This window comes from Haliaeetus leucocephalus, unplaced genomic scaffold (assembly GCF_000737465.1).
Source record: "Haliaeetus leucocephalus isolate CR32 unplaced genomic scaffold, Haliaeetus_leucocephalus-4.0 Scaffold240, whole genome shotgun sequence".
In the NCBI taxonomy this organism is placed as follows: domain Eukaryota; kingdom Metazoa; phylum Chordata; class Aves; order Accipitriformes; family Accipitridae; genus Haliaeetus; species Haliaeetus leucocephalus.
In genome coordinates, this window is record NW_010972676.1 from 8,137,881 (window position 1) to 8,159,056 (window position 21,176).

At 38.8% G+C, this 21,176-nt stretch overlaps 2 protein-coding genes across 2 annotated transcripts in view; one reads left to right on the forward strand and one right to left on the reverse strand.

The window, feature by feature from the left end:
• Positions 1-13,865, reverse strand: part of COL4A4 (collagen, type IV, alpha 4) — a 69,722-nt gene extending 55,857 nt beyond the window's left edge. Inside the window, exons 1-3 of the mRNA XM_010568418.1 lie at positions 13,771-13,865; positions 12,182-12,221; positions 10,065-10,142 (exon numbers count right to left, since the gene is read on the reverse strand). Of these exons, the coding sequence (XP_010566720.1) occupies positions 10,065-10,142; positions 12,182-12,221; positions 13,771-13,865 (213 nt within the window). The remainder of the gene's footprint in view (positions 1-10,064; positions 10,143-12,181; positions 12,222-13,770) is intronic.
• Positions 13,864-21,176, forward strand: part of COL4A3 (collagen, type IV, alpha 3 (Goodpasture antigen)) — a 69,561-nt gene continuing 62,248 nt past the window's right edge. Inside the window, exons 1-2 of the mRNA XM_010568419.1 lie at positions 13,864-13,924; positions 20,041-20,759. Of these exons, the coding sequence (XP_010566721.1) occupies positions 13,864-13,924; positions 20,041-20,759 (780 nt within the window). The remainder of the gene's footprint in view (positions 13,925-20,040; positions 20,760-21,176) is intronic.

The following is a 21,176-nucleotide window of genomic DNA, read 5'->3' on the forward strand; positions in this document are numbered from 1 at the left end:
ATGCCATTTATCTATGTATAGCTCTAAATCGAGTATCTGTACCTACAGTGCCATACAGACCGTCTCCATGGATTTCTACTAACTTTTGCAAGGTAATATATATTCTCCTGAAGCAAAAATACTTCCTATGCCAACTCGATTTTTCAGTCTGTAGCATTGGTGTGGAGTTGTTTTGGATTTGTTGCAGTTTTTGTTCTGTGCTGCTAAACAACTATTAAATCAGAGATTCAAAGTGCTGAATAAAGCAAGCTTTCTAATCAGACTTCACACATGAGCTGTCTACACTTTCACCCCACAAAATCTACGTATTTACAGGTCTCTATTTCTCCTACTCATCTTTTTCATTCTGCATCGTTATCTTTGTTTAGCTATAACTTGTTTTGCTTCCCAACTGAAGTGTTTTGCTTTCTTCTCAGAATTCATCAAATCAATTATACCACATTATTAAAAAAGAGAGCAAAATGGAGCCCTATGCATTCCCGAGAAAAGCATATGGCTCTAAGGCCACTTGAGGGCAGCAAAGGATATTTCAGTACAACCTCCATTCACAGATGTGACAGACCATATGTTTATTTCTATGACTGGATTGAAGGGAAAAAAAAATGACAGAAATCAAAGGTGATTTTAAGCAGATAGGTTAGCTTCAGGAGTCAAATTATGTTGAAGCAATAGAACTGAACTGCATGCTTCTCAGTGTAAACATTTCAAGGACTGAAACTGTCCGAAGAACATCTTATCTTGTGCATTGCAAGCAGGGACCTAAATCTCTTTTTATTCTCTATTTGTCTTTTAAAATATGTCAGTAAAATCAGCGTGATTTGACAGTCAGACATGAAGTGAAGAAATGTATGGTACGCATCATCCAATCAAACCAGCAAAGAAACAGAGTAATGAGAAGGTAACTTACTACATGCTTGGAACAGGAAATACTATAGGCTTATGCTCTACTGGAGGTAGGACTGGATCACCACTGGCCTGAAGCTATGAACAGGAATTTACTCCAGAAGCTAGGAAAATAAGTCCTACACTTAGAAATAAGGACTACCTGAAAAAGTATCCTCATACAATTCATGTTCCATTTGTCTTTACTGGCCCCTCCCACTTAAACCTTGGTCCTGCTTCCAGTGAAGTCACTGGCAAAAATTCCAGGGCAGAATCAGTATGTTGTCTTCAGCAACAGTTACAATTTTCTTGATACCATAATTTGAGCAGTGTAAAATATTATGCAAATTAAGGGCTACTAGTCTTAAAATCTGCTGATTCTGCATCCTTGTTAACAATGAATGGACAGCCAGGATTCTGGGTGTTTGAGTATTTGCATGAACAATTGTAGCCTGTCTATTGGCAGTGCCTTGCGCGTTCTCAGTTGCAAAACCAAATTTATTCATTTAGTACTCTTAAAGCAGCTATTACACCCTTTAAATACTTGATTAAAAAAAGACTGGATGACCATTTTAATTAAAGCATAATTTTGAGTATAAGAAAAGTGAAATGAATGAGACTAATAATATAGTAAAATACAACTGTTTGAACCATCCACTCTGCTGGAAGCAGTACGTTTTATTAGTACACTGAAATAGCTGTTACCATGCAAAATGCAACAACCATCAGCAGGAAAAAAAATGCATAGATGTTTCTCACTAATACTCCAATGCCTTTGTCTTAACAATGCATTTTGTTGACAAGTTTCTGCAGCAACTTTAATATTTTCAATTCATAGTGTGTACACTCTGCATTCATGAGTTGAAAGAGAAAATTTTCAAATCATGTTATATCCTTTGGACAGTTGAATAGACATGATTTTTATAGTACTCAAAAAAAAGCTAAGACACTGTATGAATTCTGTGGTAAATATCCATCATAATTAACCAATAAACACTTCCAGGATGTGTAGTCCTTTAGGCTGATAAAATGTCTTCATTAGTTGCTACCCTGTGAATTTAATTGACTCCACAGTTTATGTCTTCGGTAGGAGGCAGTGAAGTCATAAAACAGAGTCACTGAATCCAGAATTCACAATAGGTTTGACAGCTGATACAACTTTAGCATGCCATGTGAAGCTGGTGGATTGTCTCTCTTTCTTTCAGCTCAAAGACTGATAATGACTGGGAGCTTTGTTAAGACCAAACTGATACCATGTCATAACATCCATTATCACATCTATTATTTGTGCCCATCCAATGTGACTACCACAGCATTACAGTCTCAGGACAGCTGTACAAATAAAGAGGATGAAGGTAGTCATGCTCATGTGGAAATGACAAATTAGCTCAGTTAAAATGAACAGAATATTATGCCTGCTCTGCCATCTGATGCCAATAAATTCCTTTAGGATTTCAATGCCTTGTTAATTGTCTAGGTCAGGAACTACCCATGCCAAGACTATGGTCTGTTATTTTAGCATATCCTGGGCTTGACCTGCAGTAAGAAACTGACTTTTGACAAAACAAGACTATATTTTTTTTAATTAAGTATGCTTCCTAAGACTAAGACTGCAAATACTTGAGAATCATGCAGCAAAGCATTTAATACTGTTTGCAAAAGGCAATGGCCAAGGTTATTTGGAATTACTTTTTTTCATTGCCTGAGACACTGATTTTTAGAGGGCCCTGAGCATGTAATTGTCTGAAAGCACAATGTTTTGAAGGAGTCTTAATTGGAAATCAAAAATCTAGTTCATGCTAATATAGTGAATTCTGTCTTGCTTCTCATTATCAATAAAGTCAAAAGAAGTCCAGTTACTGCCTTCAATTAGGACAGTACCCTATGTTACAAGCTATGTGGATGTACCAGTGATATGTGAAATGCATTTACTTCACTTCACATGAACAAAAATGAAAATGCCCAGCAACTCCACAGAATCAGACTGTAGGCAAATAATACAGTGCCCTTTTTCATTCTGCACTAGACTCTGGCTTGTTACCAGTCCTTCTCATTTTACCAGGAGCAAGACAGAGAAAGGGAGGAAAGTAGAGCAGTTTGGGGGCAAGGAAGGAGTGCACACAAAGGCATTTGGAGACAGATGTTTTCTTTTGTAATTTGCTTAGTGAGGTGGGAGCATCTGCTGCTACTCTAAGCTCCACCCAAGTCCTCTCCCCTTTTGGAAGAGCAGGTCTATCACACAGCAAAGCCACAGCTTCCAGGGCTCGTAGGGGTGTCCATTCTGGAAAGTTTCCACTGCTCCACTGTAACTGTGTAGGACTGGGACCAAAACCATTTTCACTGTAAGTCAAGGCTCCAAAATAAACCTTCTAAATATTAACTCTATCAAGATGAGAAAATCTGAGAAAGCACACAACTTGGCATTAAATCCACTCTCTTGTCCTTAATAGAGCAATTTTTCCTGTGACTGTGGGTTAAGCAGTGAGTGAGGGTCAGACTAGTATATGGCATGGACTTTATTCTCAGTTTGTTCAGAAACAGTAGATCACATAACTACTTTTCAGTATTAAATAACTTGTTTTTTATAGTCAGATTTTGAGCCAAATTAAATGCAATAGTAACTCTTAGTGCTTGACTTTTCTCAGCATCTGGATCATGCTGCAAACTACTGGAAAATTCTGTGCTCTTTCATGATATTTTTCAATGATCCAATATGCTACAAGAACATAGTACCTGATGATGGCGCTTAGTATTCACAGTGATACTTCAGTGAAGCACAACAAATTCCACTGAAATGCTGAAAATATTTTTCACAGTTTACTTTGTTTTGTGTTTTAACCCTGTGGAACCAAGAAAAGAAAAAGTATCCTTTAAGCCAGTGGGTGTCACTACTGTGTTAAAACACTGAACAATACATAATTTGGCACTGAAACTCTAAGAAACACTGTTAATGCTTGAAAGCAGAGAGCTGCAAATAGAGCATTTTAGACCACAAATAATTACATCAGATTAGCTAATAGAATAAAATTAACTTTTGCTCTGATTAATTTTAGTGAAACAAGTCACTGGTTGGCAATTTTTGGTTGATTCAAATATATGAAAAAGAATGATTTTGTAGAGTTTTGTCTTGTCTGATGTGGAAAAGCTTGCCAATCTGCAGCAACTGAGAAAAACACTATTTTTAGTGTGGTGGGACAGGGGAACCAAAAGTATTGAGGAAAGAAAGATGCTCAGGAACAAAAGAAGGAATAACTTAACAAGATCAAAACTTTTGAAAAATTTGGAAATATGTCTAATATGAGAAATGCTAATTTACAGATGCTATAGCTGGACATTGTATATGACAACAGCCTCAAAGAGACCTTACAGTGAGGAGAATGGAGTGATCCTGTTCCTATTCCACATTCCAGTAAGGAGGCTCCATTCCCTACCAGTACATATCCTAACTTCTAGAGCCAGAGAACTGCCTACTGCTCTGCCCAGCTATAAAAAAAAGTGTGATCTGCTTCAGATATAGATTTAGGGGGCCTCATGAATAACCGGTCTCAGGAATCTTCTATTTTAAAACTGTATCATAGCTAATACACTGTGAAAAATTATCAACTAGTATGAGGCAAATAGTGGGAGAGATCTGGGTTTCATCAGATGCTAGTGTGCATACATCTTTTACAGGGGATTCAACTAAGCACATGTATTTGAGATCAAATAGATTGATTTTACGTTTTCATTTCCTGAGTGTGCAGCTTGAAAATTCAAATACAAGTGCTGGATATTCCCTGTGAATGACAGACTGCCATTGCATACTGACATGCAAAAAAGTGTTATTTAATAAATGCCTCTTACTCCCCAAACCAAACAGAATTTGCACAGTTTCCCAGTTAGTGAATCTTAACTATGTTTACGCTGTGCTGTAAATTGGACTCAGTTAACCCACAGGTCTACTAGGGAGATATTACAAGAGAAGTGATGCCAGAAGACAGACCTACTATAGAGTTAACCATTCTTACCCTACTGCCCTGAAGTATACATCAGCTGACTTTCTAACTTACCTGTGACAACCAACTGTCTTAGCATCTCTTGTGAATGCTTACTCCTTACACCTCATATGCCAGAAAATGTGAGACCTTCCTCTCAGTTTTCTGTCTGCTAGGGTCTCTCCTACACTAGTATGAAAATAGGCCACTCACTTCATCTGCAAAAGAACGAACGTCGGTCTTGCTGAGTTATATTTATTGTTCACTTTGCTCCAGGCATTTCACATGATCTCATAGAAGCTAGATCAGGTTGGGTCATGAATAGACGCTTGCTTTCTAAATCTACTTAACTCTATAAACAAAGCCAAAGGAATTGAATGGGATCAAACTCCGGGGTCGGCACAGGACAGGTTTACAATTGGTCGGTGCTAACTGCAAACATTTTTTTAACTATCTAAATTCTGTTAGAGCAGCCAGCATTTTTTGAGGCCTCTGATACAATACTGCAAGAGTTATCAAGGAAGCAACTTCCCAAGTTAGAGAAAGAGGAGGAAATGGAGGAAAGGTTTCACTGTTTATTGGACATATCAGGAGAAAATTAAAATCACGGACTTTATATGAGACCAAAGAGGAAGAGGGGAAAAAAATCTGAAACAATGAAGTTGCTCTTTGCCTCTGATTAAAAACATTGACTGCAACTGCCTACTAGAAGACCTTGAGTGGGATAGAAGAGGCAGGAGAAAGTCTCAGTTGTTCCAGACTGGCACTAAAAATCATGTTGGATGCTTACTAGCATGTATACTTTCACTAATGACTTTCTCCCCTCATCTGTTCTATAGTTCTTAAATGAATATGTACAGTAGCACACAGTATGCACAGAGATTTAATGGCACATTTTAAGGGTGTCCTATGGAAGAAAGAGTCCTTTTGAGTTGTGACATGAGATCAAGAGATAAACAGTATAATATAAAACTAATTCCAACAAGCCTGTAATCCCAATTAAACAGAAGTCGAACTTTCATTGTGATGTGGACAACTGTAATGATATCAGAATGGGATATACTGCTAGAAATAGTGACTAGAATGTTTTTCAGTGATTTCTTGCTAATGAATAGTAACACAAATCTATTTATAGCACAGAGTTATCTAAGGTTGAGAGAAAAAACGACAGGTACACAAGCTCCTCTAAAACCCAATACAGCAACCAATGCATAAGTATACTGGTTTTATATAAATATTAAATATAAGTTCAGCTATTTGCTTCTACTTTTCTTCCAACTTGCCCAATTTCAATATATTCAAGTATGGCCATGGCAGTTTCCCTTTTCTTACTCCCATGGTCATCTTTTCTCTAGCTAAAAGCTCAATTATCTTGTCCACTTACAATGAAGAAGGCTTCCTATGTTGACATTTAAAAGATTTTCAAGTGGCCAACTAGAAGGCAAAGTCTTAATTTCTGTTGCATTCACAGTCAGCTGCACAGTTTTCTTACACTGTCCTGGTAACCACAGCTTTAACTAATCATACTTAGACTGCATTCAAAAAAGTGGATAGAAAGAAAGGTCATTATGCCAAAGACAGTAGGGCAAGATTTGAGGTCCTACTTTCCTATGGAAACTTCAGAGTATATTACGCTCCTGACAGCCATTCTACTTAACTCATAAATGTAAATACATTTAGGAGTTTAATTTTAGGTGTCTATTCTCTTATTACCCTAGGTTTTTTACTATTTTAGTGGAGAGACATTAAGGATAAGGGCTACAGTTATGTCATATGCAGCTTACAATGTTTTTAGTTTTACAAAATGTGAACACACTTCACTTGTCACTAGTAATTACAAATAAACAAAGCTGATTTATATCAGCTCTAAGACTTTTGTTCTACTGTAATTTTAGTAGAAACTTTGTTATGGATTGACTATAAGTCTGCTCCAAACATAGAAATAACCTATTTGTTCACTTTGCTAGCTAACTGTCCAGTGGGCAATGCTTCCACTGAAAGTCTAAAAAGGAAGGTAACATTCTAAAATCTGTAAAACAGCAATGTCATCAAATACCTCTCATAGTGTTTTACATGTAAACAAAAATCCCTCAAATGAAACTAGCAACAATATTTTCCTCACAGTCTGCTGACAAAGTGAAATCCTTATCAGATGGGCACACCTTAACTTTGAAACTATACAACTGCTGTTTTATCAGCAGATAGATATTCTGACTTCTCTAAAAATCTTCTTTTCACCAGTGTGTGGAGAATGATGTAGGGAAGTGACCATTAGCAATGCGTGAAACAAACTGCTTAGGTCCTTATTCAGATGTTAAACTATCACTTGCAAGTTGGACCTATGACATCTATCTAGCACAAAGTCTACATTATGATACGAGTATCTTTCCTATGGATAATAATTCCTATACATTCCACCAGGCGTATTACAAATAATGCACTTTGCTAAATAGCTTCTCCCCCAGTGCACTTTTTAGGGGAGGTAACATTCCATTGAAACTGGAACTCTATTTGGAAGTATTCAGCCAACAACAAAGATTCAGAATAACATACAAATGGTCATGTTCCAGCTAGTCTAATGAAGAATTTGGTTGCAGCTCTTGGAAGACTTTCAATAACATGTTTAATCAATTCATAATAGGTCTGACCTTGTGTGTTTCTAACAGAGATGATACCTTAGCAGTACAATGAGACAGTTTGCCCTTGCTCCCCTGTAAATCTTAGATTACCATGTTCAATGGAAGACCATGAAGGGAATACCCTACATCTGACTCCCTGTGGTAAAAAAGATTAAAACATAAAAACAAAAAATAGGTGGACTGGTCTAAGTATATCAATGTAACTCAATACATATACTGATATAGCTCACTCAGATGCCGCCTTTCTCATTCAGCCTCTGCAGAAGTCCCTGATATTGCAGTTGGTTTAGCAGAGCTGAATAAAGACTTGTTAACTTTGAGGGCTGCTGTAAGGTTGGCTTTCCAGCTGGGCTGGATGAGATTATTGTACGACTGCCTTTTGCCAGCAAGTACATGAATTTTCTAGAATCTTTTTGTGCTTTCAGCAAATGTTTGCTGAGGGGGCCAGCTCATCCTTAATTTTGACAGCTAGCCTGTGCTAAAGAGTGAAAAAGGAACAAATATGGTGCTAGGCAACCAAATTTATACTATTGCCCTTAACTTCTCTACAGAGAAGGATTATTTTATTAAATAATAGCTGTACATTTCTGAAATTTTAGGCTTGCAAACTGTACAATGCCAGATGCTTTCAATAATCATTTATTTCTTGCACTTTAAAGAGAGGATTGAGGAAGACGCAAAACTCTGAGGAACCAGCCTGGGAGCAGGATTCAGACAGAAAAGTAGATAAAGCAGATGTTTTGCATTCTGGGAAGCTAAAATAAGGTAAACAAATCTTTTATTTTGTAATGGGTAGTCTCCACAAAAGCTAGGAAAGCAAAGTTAGTGTGTCAGAGTGTAAAGGCAGAACACAGCAAGGTATAGAAATCAACAGGATGAAAAAAAGATTAAGTAATCCTATAGAAAATAATTCATCACCACACATTGGTATAGAAAATATTTGCAACAATCTACCTGAAGTGGTGTTTAGTTAAGCCATATTTCATGTAGGGTCTGATAACTACTTCTATTTCTTGCATATTGATTAATAGAAATGATTGCATGAAATATAAATTTATATTACATTGGAGAGACTTTATCCATCAGTGTGCATACGTATTTCAGAGCTGTTTCAGAAAATTCTCAGACTTACATTTGCATAATGACATTGAATTTATTTTGAAATTTTTATTACACTTCTATTTGGCACTTAGGTCCAGATCCTTGGAATTATTTAGAAAACTAACTGCAAATGCACAAATCATAGTTCAGTTTACCTGTGGTGGGGAGGACAGCTTGGGAAACAGCCATAATGACTGCAGTATTTATTATTCACTGATATTATTCACTGGCATGTAATTCAGAACTTCCAGGCTACTGAGAGAGAACCAGAATCAGGGAAATTTCCTATAGTTTCAAAGTCAGTTGTTTTTAAATGGCACTTCAGATCAGGTTTTTGGTATCCAAAACAGTCTATTCAGTAGTGCTGAGAGACACTGCAATGCTGCTAGTCAAAATACTTTTCCTGGGATGCCCTTTTGTTAACACAGTGTTACAGAGATAGACGCATCCTAGGCCCCTATTATGAAAATCCTACAGCATGGGGGACTTCGGTATAGACATAATCCTGGAGGATTAGGATAGGATCCAAGGACACCAGAGCAGTGATCATGACACAGCAAAGCAGGCAGCTAACTGCAGAAGCAGAGGAAGGGTAAGGTGTGTCTTGCTTTTGTAGCAATTCTGGTTGTACACAAAAATATGGGGCATGCACCTCTTCCAAAAACTGATCCACCATGTTCAAGCTTTCTAACCCTAAACTTTAACATCAGTACTTTGAAAGAAAACAATTTCCGTCACTAAACTGACAATTTTTCAGTTGTTCACTAATCAGGGCATGTATCTAAGTCCTTTCCTCATGTAACATTTAAATTGTTTGCTATCACTGTATAAATATGTATTTTGAGAAAGAACAGTCAAGATAAACTAGTCATCACTAGACCATATTTCAATTAACAAATAGCAACATGCACAGTTACTAATTTTAATGTATAATATGAAAATGCCTTGGCTTCATTCAATGTTTTACAATTATTTGTAAGGCAAAGACAATTCAGATTTATTTCTTATACTTAGTGCCTTAAGCTATTAAAATAAAAAGTCTGCAAGCTTTTCCAGGATCACCTAACCCAAATAAGAAACACCTAAGTTCTCATAAAACTAGTAAATGGCACAGACATGCTCTTTTAACCAACCTCTTAGTAGAAAACAAGCATAGATTTCTAAATTTAATATATTAAGAATGACCTTCGTCTAACTACTAGATTGATCTCAAAGAATCCTTAACAAAAAAGGCACAATTATTACAAACCTGATTTACAAGCAAACTTGTTTACAAAAAAATCTTAACTTTCTTTGATGATAGCTGTACTGCATACTAGTGAGAGAATTATGCTAGTCTGCTATATTCAGACTTAGTTATGTCTGAATATTGATTTATGTCAACCATATTGATTTTAAAGAACAGCAACGTGCACAAAATGAACAGTATTTACAACTGTAATTATCATTAGTTCTAATCATCACTTACTCTTGATCCTTTTTCTGGAAAGCACCGACAAACTGAACAATCCTGTCCCCCACATGGCTCAATATATGCATATCCTCCCTAAAAATTAAAAATTTATGGATTTATCAATATGCAACAGACAACAATCACTTCATCAAATATTGTCAACTGGACATATTATCCACTTAGATGATTTTTAAGGCAAAAGATTTGGCTACCCTTGCATGCCCAGAGGGCAATGTGATTCTGAAGAAACCTGGCATAGCAGCAAACATTGGAATATTGTGTAGATCTTCAGCTTGACAGATATGAACCTTTTCCAATGCTTGCTTAATAGAATACACACATCAACACTACATTTAAAATCCTGCTAACCTTCTTGGACCTCTCATCAGTATAAACATGCTGGCAAAGTAGAAGCAATAATCAAAAGCTTATTACTGTTGCTGTAGAAGGTGAAAGACATTACCTGCAAGTTATGTTAAGTAATGCTAAATACAAATAAGGAAATAGGCTGCATCTAGAAAAAAATTTAACAGAATTAGAATTTAATTTGTAATTATGTGAAATTTGTAACCATTCACATTAGGTTAGGAGATTGTTTAACTACAATTAAATGATAAAAGGCAAAACAGGCTGAAGAGCGACAAGCCCAGACAGCAATAAAGCCTTGTATTTAATTCTTGCCTATTAAATTAAAAAAGAAGTATGTGTGTGGTGAAATTATGCATTGCCTACTTATTTTACTTATTTCTTGTATTATAACTTTCTGTCGTTGTCCTCTTAATAGTAAAGAAGTGACTATTTTGTTTCATCAAATTGCAATGAGGAAAAAACCCATATTCAAGGAGAAACTGAAACACAACAAAATGTAAATTCAGTAGACCTATTGTGTGTTAAGTGAACATTATTTTATTACTTTTTTCTATTTCCTGAAGTGTAGGATTAAACATATACCGATTATACATACCATATGCATTTACAAACTCACTTAGATGGCTGGAATGTCCACTAGGTGACATTATTTTTTCAGCAAAATTGTGTAAATGATCAAAGTAATTTTAAAAGGATGACAAGGACTTAAAAGATTTAAGAATAATTTAGGTAAACATGTAAACAGTGATAACATGAAAGTATTTGCTCAGTGTGGATTTCATTTTTATCAAGGTCAACATTGTTTTATTACTGGTTTCAATAATCAACAGAACACTATAGGTTCATACTTCAATTTTTCAAGGAGAAAACACTGACAAATATTAGATAAGGAGGAAAAATTCTGTTCAATCTACAATATTTTTAGAATATCTGGTACTCCCAAACCTCAGAACAAGAGGGTATGATAGTCTTTCTCACAGACTGCTTCTCTTTCACACACTGGGTTTCCCATGAAGTTACTAATCTACTCCACACTAGTCTCCCACCTAGTTATTAAAAACTTGCCTCTACTGGAATGTCAATGGAATGCAAGTTTCTAATAACACATAAGCTGCTACCCTTTGTTCTAATTGAACACATTTATTTTTTAAAAATACTTCAATTTTCAACATTAACTAAAAAGGGATAACTTTGAGGGAAAAACAACAAAAAAGAGCTTTTAAATATTTTGAAGAAACAAAGAGGACTGACTTGAAAGAAATTTTAGTGAGGGCATTGCAAACATAAGGTTAATATGGAGGACAGTAGAGAGAGGAAAATAAAGTCGATATTGAGACTATATTGTATGTGAAATTTTGGCTTCAGAGAGATGGGAATGTATAGGGAGGCCAGTGCAAGATCTAGGCTAACATACAGAGAAGGGCTTGAAAGCTAGTGTTTCCTATATGCTATAATGTAGAGCCATTGATGGGACTTCATGAGGAAGGAGACAGACTCGGTGCATGAGAGAGGTTTTTTTACATGCAGGTTTCCAAAAGCATCTAAAGATGCCAAAGTTAAAATCTAGAAGGATCCAAAGGAGAAAATTACAAAATAGTTAAGCTGAGCAACAGGAACAGAAAGGAAAGTTAGAACTGTAGAAATACTGAAAGAAACATCACAGTTTTCCCACAGAACTATAGGTCATTTTGGTGTATATAGTGTTACTTGTTTGAACTATACCATCCTATCACCTGTCTAAAGTAAATATTAATGTCACTTACCCCGTCAATTTCTTGTGCTGAAAAAACAATCAGCAGCCACCTGATTTAAAAGAAGGAGAAAGCTAAATTAAAACTAAACTTTCAACATCCAATCTTCACAAAATGTAGTCTCGAAAAAGTGAGAAGTGCATACACATGATTAAGTCCTGTTTGGCATGATTATATAGTAAAAGAGTATATTTATAAGGGGCACACACCATCAAGAAATGGTCAGCACATGCTATATATATTTGTCTTTTTGGATTTGTGAGACTGAGTGCAAACAGATAGGCATGAATGAATAAGACTATGTAAAAGTCCTTGTAACTTCCTCCTTGTAACCTATTTCTAATCCCACAATTAGGAATGGCCAGAGAGGAACCATTCCAGACAGATTTCCGCAATTCCACGGACACCATGGGGTGAAGACTGAGCAGAGATGGAGGTGATCTATATCTGCCCCAAAATGAGTTAGCTGGTGCTATTTTCTTTTGCTCAGAGAGAGCACAAGAGAAGGCAGGGAGCAAAGCAGCATTCAAAAGAGCCACGATTCCAGAGCAGCTGCTGGGGAAGGCCAGCTCCATGCCAGCCATTACTAGTGATGGGTTATAAAGTTGAAATCATGTCTTTTATAATTTCTACATGCAAAAAAAGAGCATAAAGTAAAACAAAAAGTTAGCCCAAAATTTCTGCAGCAATACAGGAAATAAGCATTATTATTAATTATTATTAATACTAACATTATTATTAATGAGAACTAAGGTGCTCACTCATTATATGAAATGATAAATTAGATACAGCTGTAACGTATAAACTACTGTGTATTATCTTCCAGGCCACAGTGAAGCTTGTATCAAAATTACTCCAACCTTGCAAATATTTAGGCATTTACTAAATTTCCCAAAGTTCTGTTGAGATCAACCTCTATTTTTATTTTGTTATTCACATGGTCAACTCTTTGGAGCACTGAGAACTATGCCAGCAAACCCATGATTACTCTCCCTGATTATTAATTATTCATAGATTCAAACTGCAAATTATATAACCTGTATATGCACTGATACATATTGATGAATTCAATACTGACCAATTTAAGCATATTTTAGCCATTTACATACATTTAGTCTATACACTTTTTAAACCTATGTTGCCTGCTACTTTTTTCAAATACACAGATTTTACAGAAACAAAATATTTATGAAAATAATTGGTGGTAGCCAAAGACAGAAGCTCATACTGTCTCTTGCTAAATGAGAAACAAAGGACTGATTAAACAATGTGAGATTGCCAGATGATCAGCTACAGCAGTAAATGGTGGAGAAGTTTTGTGAATCCCAGTAGTTCATCCTTTAATGCATCAAATAAGTTTGTGTAGAAAGGAGTTAACTTCACAGAAACACTTCAAACAGGTAGCAGACAATAGCATTGGTTTGTTCCGTGATTGTTACTAATTTAAGGCCATTTTTGTTTCTAACCTTCTGAACTTGCAGACAGTCTCTGTAAATATTTTTTCCCTATCAACATTGGCCACGTGTGAGTTATTTTTCATTTAAGAAAATGCCCAGTTCTCATGAAGCCCTTGCACAACTGAAACAGAAATCTGATGATACTGTTCTTGACGAACATCGCTGCAGTCTCCCCTTTTTCCAGTAATATATGGCAGGCATGTGTTTGCCAGATTGTTCTCTGTCATTTCAAAATCCATGCCTCCCGAAGCCAGACAGATGTTGCCTATGTACTCAAATCAGCACAAGACTGTTAGAGGTAAGTCATTCACAAATAATGCAGAAAAAAGGCAAGAAGAGCTACCTTGGAGAGATGGCTGGGATAGAAGGTTGCTACATTGGGGAACACCTGAGTAACAAGCAGCCTGGGTTTGCACAAACCAAATAAACATGAAAAAGACACTGGAGAGAGTTCAGGCACATTAGCACAACAGAAGACTGCCTAGCAGCGAGCGTGTCAGGTTCAAGCAAGGTACCTTTGCTTGGCCAGGTTCCCAGCTAGAAAAGCATAATTTCACATTCCTAAAGAGCCTGGTGCATGAAGTTTTGTGAAGAAGGAAAATTGGATTGACTTTTCCTAGAGATATTCTAGAGATGGAATCATTGATCCCACACACCAGTCTGAAAATTCCGGGCCACAGTGACCCTAATCTTCTCCCAAGGATCATTTTCCTCCCAAAAGAACTCCTGCCACAGCTGCTAGCAGATATTTCCATCATAGTCTCTAAAAATTTTGTTCATGCCTTTTAATAATTCTCCCTCATCTGCAAAATTATTCTGGGACAGGCATTCAGGTTTGAGTCGGTCATTACTTTTTCTTCTCCAAGTATGTTCATCACTAGAATGTAGAAATATCTTTCCTCTTAAAACAGACTCAGAATTATAGTTCCTGTTTGCTACTATTTAAATAGTGTAGTACATGAAATTTAAATAGCATAAACTGATAGACCAGCAATCAAAGTAAAATACAATAAATTATCATATAGGCTTATCAAATTTATGACAGGCTACAAATTATTTAACTGGTGATTTCTTATTACTGTTAAATTGATAGCTAAGAATGTATCTCAGTGATTCTAGTTAAAAAATTTAGTGATCTGTAAAACTCACCAGGCAGCTGTGATAAGCCACTTAATCCGTTCAAATGAATCCTTTGTTAATGCCATTCACGCTGATTGAGGATCTGTATATGCAGCACTTTTTTTTTCTTTTTTTTTTTTTAAACAGCAGGTCTTCTCTTTCCTTCTGTTTGTGGATGGTCTATAAACACTGTTCCATTATGTTGTTGTTTTCCCCTCTGAACCTGTTTATATTAAAATATATGACTGATGTACAAACATGAATCGTTACTGGATAACCAAAATATGTCTTAACCATTTACATATCTCATACTGCATAGCTTTATGTTGGTACTACATTATATTATTCCTATTCAGAACGCATTTTATTTTATTAAAATCCAATTATTTCAAGGGGACTATATATGAAATTACAGATCAACATAAAAAGGGTACAAGATTTCAGCCCAGAAAAGAGATAGTCTTCACTCAGTGTTTGAAATGTGAACAAAGCGTCTTGCATCATTATTTCTTAAAAAGCTATCACATCCACCATTTTAGCTAAAGGCATTTTAAAAAAAAAAGATGTGACACCTGTCTACAGTAAAGACCTAACGAACTAAAAAAAAAAAAAAACAAAAAACCAAACAAACCCAAAAAAACCTCATTGGCTATAGTTTCAAGACCAGAGTCAGCAGTATCTTCTGCAAACTGGGCTGGACCAGTCTCTGTGTGTACATCTGAGCAAAGGAGGACTACTCTGAATGCAGAATAAGCCATACGCATTTTCAGCTTAAGAGTCCTATCCATATGCATGGACAGATGACAATCATTGGAAACGTTACCTAGATATTTTTTTAGCTTTATTTTTAGAACATTTTTCCACAGCTTTTGCCAGGATTTAGGAAGCTGGAAGCCCTAAGCACAGGACTGACCAGAGGCCTCTACAGCCCCAGACAGTCAAATTTTGCATGCATAAATTAACTACATGGTGCATCCGTGACCTCTGACTTATGTCCAACAGCACATATGCAATTTTAGGTGCAAACGTCCTGCACCAACCTTTTTATAAGCTCAAGTTTCACAAATCCAGAGAAATGGCCAGCTCCTGTGCAAACTTTTACATCCCTCAAATAAGAAAAAAGCTTTAATCCTTTGGAATAAGGTACATCTGGGAAATGATTCACACTGGTTATTTCAAACTGAGGGCTTAAGAGGCTGGGCTTTTCCTCGGATAGCACAGATTATCACAGGCTTTTGTTTTTTAGTGCTGTAGTCTTCCAAATGTGGGGAGGTTAATTCTGAGGAAACTAAACACTGACTACAGTGAACTGACAGGGGTTTGCTTCCTTTGGAGAAGTCTCCTGAGTAAGCAAAGGCAATCAGTTACTTAGAAGGGAGTAAGGATGTGAACCTGCAGCAAACTGGCTGCTCTCTGATAGCTGTTCAACAAACAGCTATCTTTCTGTAAAACAAATGAGTGTACAGTTCCTAAAACATTACTGTCCTGCTTTCTATTATTTAGATAGTGTAAAAATCTTTCTAACCAGAACTAATCTATAAATAATATTGACTCCTATGTGTATACACAGTATATCCATACCCCACAGTATGAAGAGACTTCGTAAGCTACTGTGCACTGACTAATGAGTAAATAGCCTAAGGGCAGCCAATTCAGGCTGCAAGATCACACCCTACATGTTCAGTACAGTACTCCATTCATCTGCCAAATTCTTAGTCTCTTTCTGTGCCCCCGTATCCCATCTGTAAAAAAAAAAAAAAAAAAAAAGAAAAAAGAAAAAAATAACAACACTCCTAATAAAAAATAATATTCCAATAAAATTCACTAATTTTTTACATTAGTAATATAAATAATATAAGCAAGATTGTAAGGCAATAGAGTACTGCAGAGACGGATTGCCTCAAATGGAAAATCGATGTCAGCCATAAGGTGTTAGACTTTGCAGAAATTTGTTCCTGTTGCCCACTATCCATCTCATTATTTAATTATCCAAACAGCTTCTGAAAATGAAGAAGAAATTGAAATTTGGTACATTTGCTTTGTATTAGCAGAGAACCTTTTATTTTAAATTAAAATCCATTTTGATCCAACCCATTGACACAATTTGAAATCATACTTAATGCATGAGTGGAAGACTTAAACCACTCTGCTTGCTATTTCACCATGACTATCTAAACCCCAACATTTTCTGAACAAGCTTCCTATAGTTTCAGCAGCCAATGAAATAAGGACTAAAAAGTGTTATTTAAATTGATATATCAAATTGATCTCATGTTTTATATTTTGTAGTAATCACAACAGTTACGTCAATAGAATACTTACCTAATTCAAAAGAAGATAAAACATCCCCAGGATAACACACTCAATACCACCAAAGGAATAGGTTTTACACAAGCATCACCAAACCTCAGCTCATAAAATTCTCAAAAGCCAGAGGGGGAAAAGCTGGCACTATAATATAACCTAGATGTTTAGTTTCTAGACAAAGACCAAGAAAGAAGACAATTTCATTCTTAGGGACTCTGATAAAATAAGACCACAGGGAATAAGACATAGTTTGAGGCAGACACACAGCTACTATTACTGAGATATAAAAAATTACAGCAGCCCTAACTATATTCTCATTACATCGAAAGAAACCAACATCATGTGTAACAAGACCACTGAAGTTGCAAAGTCAAGGATTCAGAAATTAGGAAATAAAAATTAGGGTTATGTGCTCAATTTTAACGTAGTTCTTTTATGCACATGATTAGGATGGTCATAAGTACAAGAACATATATGCTGTTTTCCATAGGACTTCTGTGTCATTCATGATGGATATATTCTACACCCTCTTCATCCTTTTCCTTAAGCCCTATTTTTTATTTTACAGTGTCCTATGAAACTTTGCACTTTATACTAAATTCACACAACTGTAATGTTTCCCACAAAAATATTCCTTATCTGTAAAAAGAAAAAATACTGTTATCCTTGTTTTAGCATAGAGAACTGAGGAAACAGAATCAAAGCAAAAATCATTAAATATCAATTACTGTGAAAAAAGCCAAACTTAAATTTGTTGCAGCTTTCAACTGCTTTCTAGTATTAAGGTCGACCTCTCTGTTGTTCATGCACTGTTTTTTTGTTTGGGGTTTGCTTTTTTTGTTTGGTTGGTTTTTTTGTAAAGTACCTCTACAGGCAGCTGCAGGTATACATTTTGACACAACTGATGTTAAGCCTGCCCTGGCCAGCTGTTTGGCTAGACAAGACCATCTCTCTGAGTTTGTAGCTCTCTGAAGATATTATGGACCACAACAGCATCAGCAACATAGTCTACATCAAGGTTTCATACACTTTATTTGGATGGATGCCATCAATTATGGTAGCAACAAGCAGGAGAGGAACATCAGTGGCTGATCTTTCATTTGTTCCACGTCAGTGCTACTTTGAAGTCATGTATCTGTCCTAGAAACTCACATAAAAGCACATATGCTTTTATGTGACAATCTCATAATGCAACATTACTTGCTGTTTCTTAACTATGACACACACAACTACCATCCAGCTGGGCCATACTACTTAGCAGCCAGCTGCTCAAGGTCAGTGAAATATGTGGTACTGGGATAAGACTGGGTTCGAAGAGGACTTATTTTTTTAAATGCTCTGTCTTTCTGTTGCACCTCCCTTGTTAGCATATTTCCCATGTTTGCTTTGAGCTTGCTGACATCTTTTTTTGAAATTTCCACACAGGGTTTTCATCATTTGAAAACTGACAAAATAACTTTTTATTATAGCAGTATTTCATTCACTAGGTAGTCTGCGTGTATTCATTTATTTCTCCTAACAGTGGTTTGCCTGCTTTCCTCTCTTTCTTCCAATAGTTATTTGGCCTAGTATTCAAGAGCTCTCCTTTTAAGTACTATCTTCTTTACTCAGAGTCATACTGTTCATTCGGCACCTAAATTTGCATCATTTCTGAGGACTGACCACTCTCTTCCATTGTAGTCTCGCTTGCTCTGACCTTGTTGTCTCAGAAATACTTGCACCTTTTGTCTTCATTTCCATGTAAATGACTGCCTGCTACCTTCTGTCTAACACCAGTTCTTCTAATGTTAAATTTCAGTGGTGGATTTAGGTAGTTATAATTTATAGGTGCTTATGGCTTACAAACAACTGTAGACCCCATTTGTGTCCTTATTACAGTATTCTTGTGTAAAAAAATGTAGCACTGTTACAGTCTACAGGTTTAGGAATCTGACAAAATGCACCAGTTTAGTGGTTTTATCCTAAGATACTATTTCCTCTACATGGTCACCATCAATCTGGCTTGAAAACAGGGGATTTTTCTTCCCCTTTCTCTCTATACCTGGCTTTCACTGATGCTTGAGATTTTAGAGCCAAGGTGATAACATCTGTGATGATGTACAAGACCATTGATACTAAACATATTGTTCTGCTCTTCCAGAGATGCATTCCTGCTGCTAGTGCCAAACTTTTGGGAAAAGTAGCCTCTACTAACTAGCTTTCACAGTGGATTTCATAGAGGGTTGACAGTACCATCTACTGAATGGAGATCCCGCTCTACTCTCATACCTGTAAGAGAAGCTGTTTTACAAAGCTCTGTGGTTAGCTTTACGCTCATGAAAGGCTTTAGATTTGTACCTCATCAGTAGTCCTAAATAGATTTATATACATATATTATTGTACATTGTTGCTTTTTCTGTATCACTTGTAGTGCTTAATAAAACCTGTAACACGGAATTTCCTGTACAGCATTCACAAACGGTACAGATAAGGTAAGATCGCTCTGGCTGGCCTGGCCAACATACTTTCTAAGTTTGCACTATCTCAGAACAGCACTTTATTTGGTGAGATGTTACGTTGAACATGCAGTACTTTTGTCAATAACATAAATGTGATAAACTTGACATACCGCCAACACTTTACAAATCAGGCTTCCATTCAAAAAACTTTTATATCATGCTAAGCTATGTGGAAAGCCTGGGGAGAAACATTTCTCAGATTTCTCACCGATTTAAATTTATGCAGTGGGCAGCACTTTGTCCCTTCTGGGACTCCTCGGTCTCCGCTGTCTCATTAAGAAAACACTTGAGGGAGAGGAAAGCGTCGCTGAAAGGAAAACACTCCCGTCAGTGCCCGGGGGCGCCCCGGGCAGCGGCGGGATGGCGCTGAAGGCCCGGGCTGCCGCCGGCCTTCCCCGCTACCGCCTCACTCACGCACCCAGCGCTGCCGCCTCCCACCTCCCTCCCGCCCGAGTTTAACCGACCCCTTCTCCCCGCCGGGGCGCCACAGGCGACCCCGCTCCGGGAGGGCCCGAGCCGCGTCCTCGCTGGGGTGGTGCCCGGGCGGGTCCCCGTCCCCGCTGCCGCCGCGCAGCCCCGAGGCCGTTCGGGCGGCGCCCACCAACCTGCGCCCTCGCGGCGCCGCGGGAGAAGCGGGCGGGGGACGGAGACAGCCCGGTAGCCTGGGACACCTCCAGCTGTCCCGGGACGCAGCTGACTCCTCAGCGAGCCGCCCAGCCCCGGCAGGCGCCGACGCCAGGCGGGACGGCCCGCGACGTGCGCCAGGTACCGCCGGCCGCGGCTGCCCCTCCGCGGCGCTCGCTCACCTCAGCTCCCAGGCGGGAAAGCCCCCGGCTCCTCGCTCACTCCATGCCCGCTGAGGACGGACGGACGGACGGCGGCTGCCGGCGGTGCCCAAGGCAGGAGGCGCGGGGAGGAGAGGAGAGGGGAGGAGAGGGGTGGCCCGGCCGGCCCCGCCCCGGCCAGCCCCGGCCCCTGTCCCCACCCCAGGGCGCCGGGAGCGCCGAGGCGGGTGCGAAGCAGCAGCCCCCAGGCCAAAAGCCGCGGGCGGGCGGGGGGCAGAGTCCGAGAGCCCTGGGCCGAGCTCCGCGGGACGCCGCGCAGGCAGCGCCGAGCGCGGGGATGGCCGGCAGGGGCTGCCCCAGCCGTCTGGCTCCCCTGCTGGTGCTCGCCCTGCTCTGGCCGGGCCGCGCCGCCGCGGCGGCTGAGGTGAGTGAGCGCGGGGCGGAGGGGCTGGGGTGGCGTGGGGTCCCGCAGCGATTGGAGCGTCACCTGGGGCGATGCGGGGCTTAGCCCCTCGGCCCCCTCTGCCACCGCATCGCGTTCCGGCGTTGGCAAATCGTGAGGAAGAAAAGCTGGATTTATTGTACTTAAAATGATGCGCCCCACCCGCATCAGGTACGTCGCACCCGGGCACGCTGAGGTGAGGTACCGCTATCCCTGCGCCGCTGCCAGGCGGGGATAGGTAGAGGCAGGGAGGCCCCCGCACGGGGCACTTCGTCACCGCTTGTTTCAGGTGCGAAGAAGCAGTACAGCGTGTCGGCGGCCCAGCCGGGCGGGTCGCAGGGCGGCTTCCCGCGCTTCCAGCTGAGGGGCTGCCGTGAGGCGATGGGGGGGGGAGGCTCA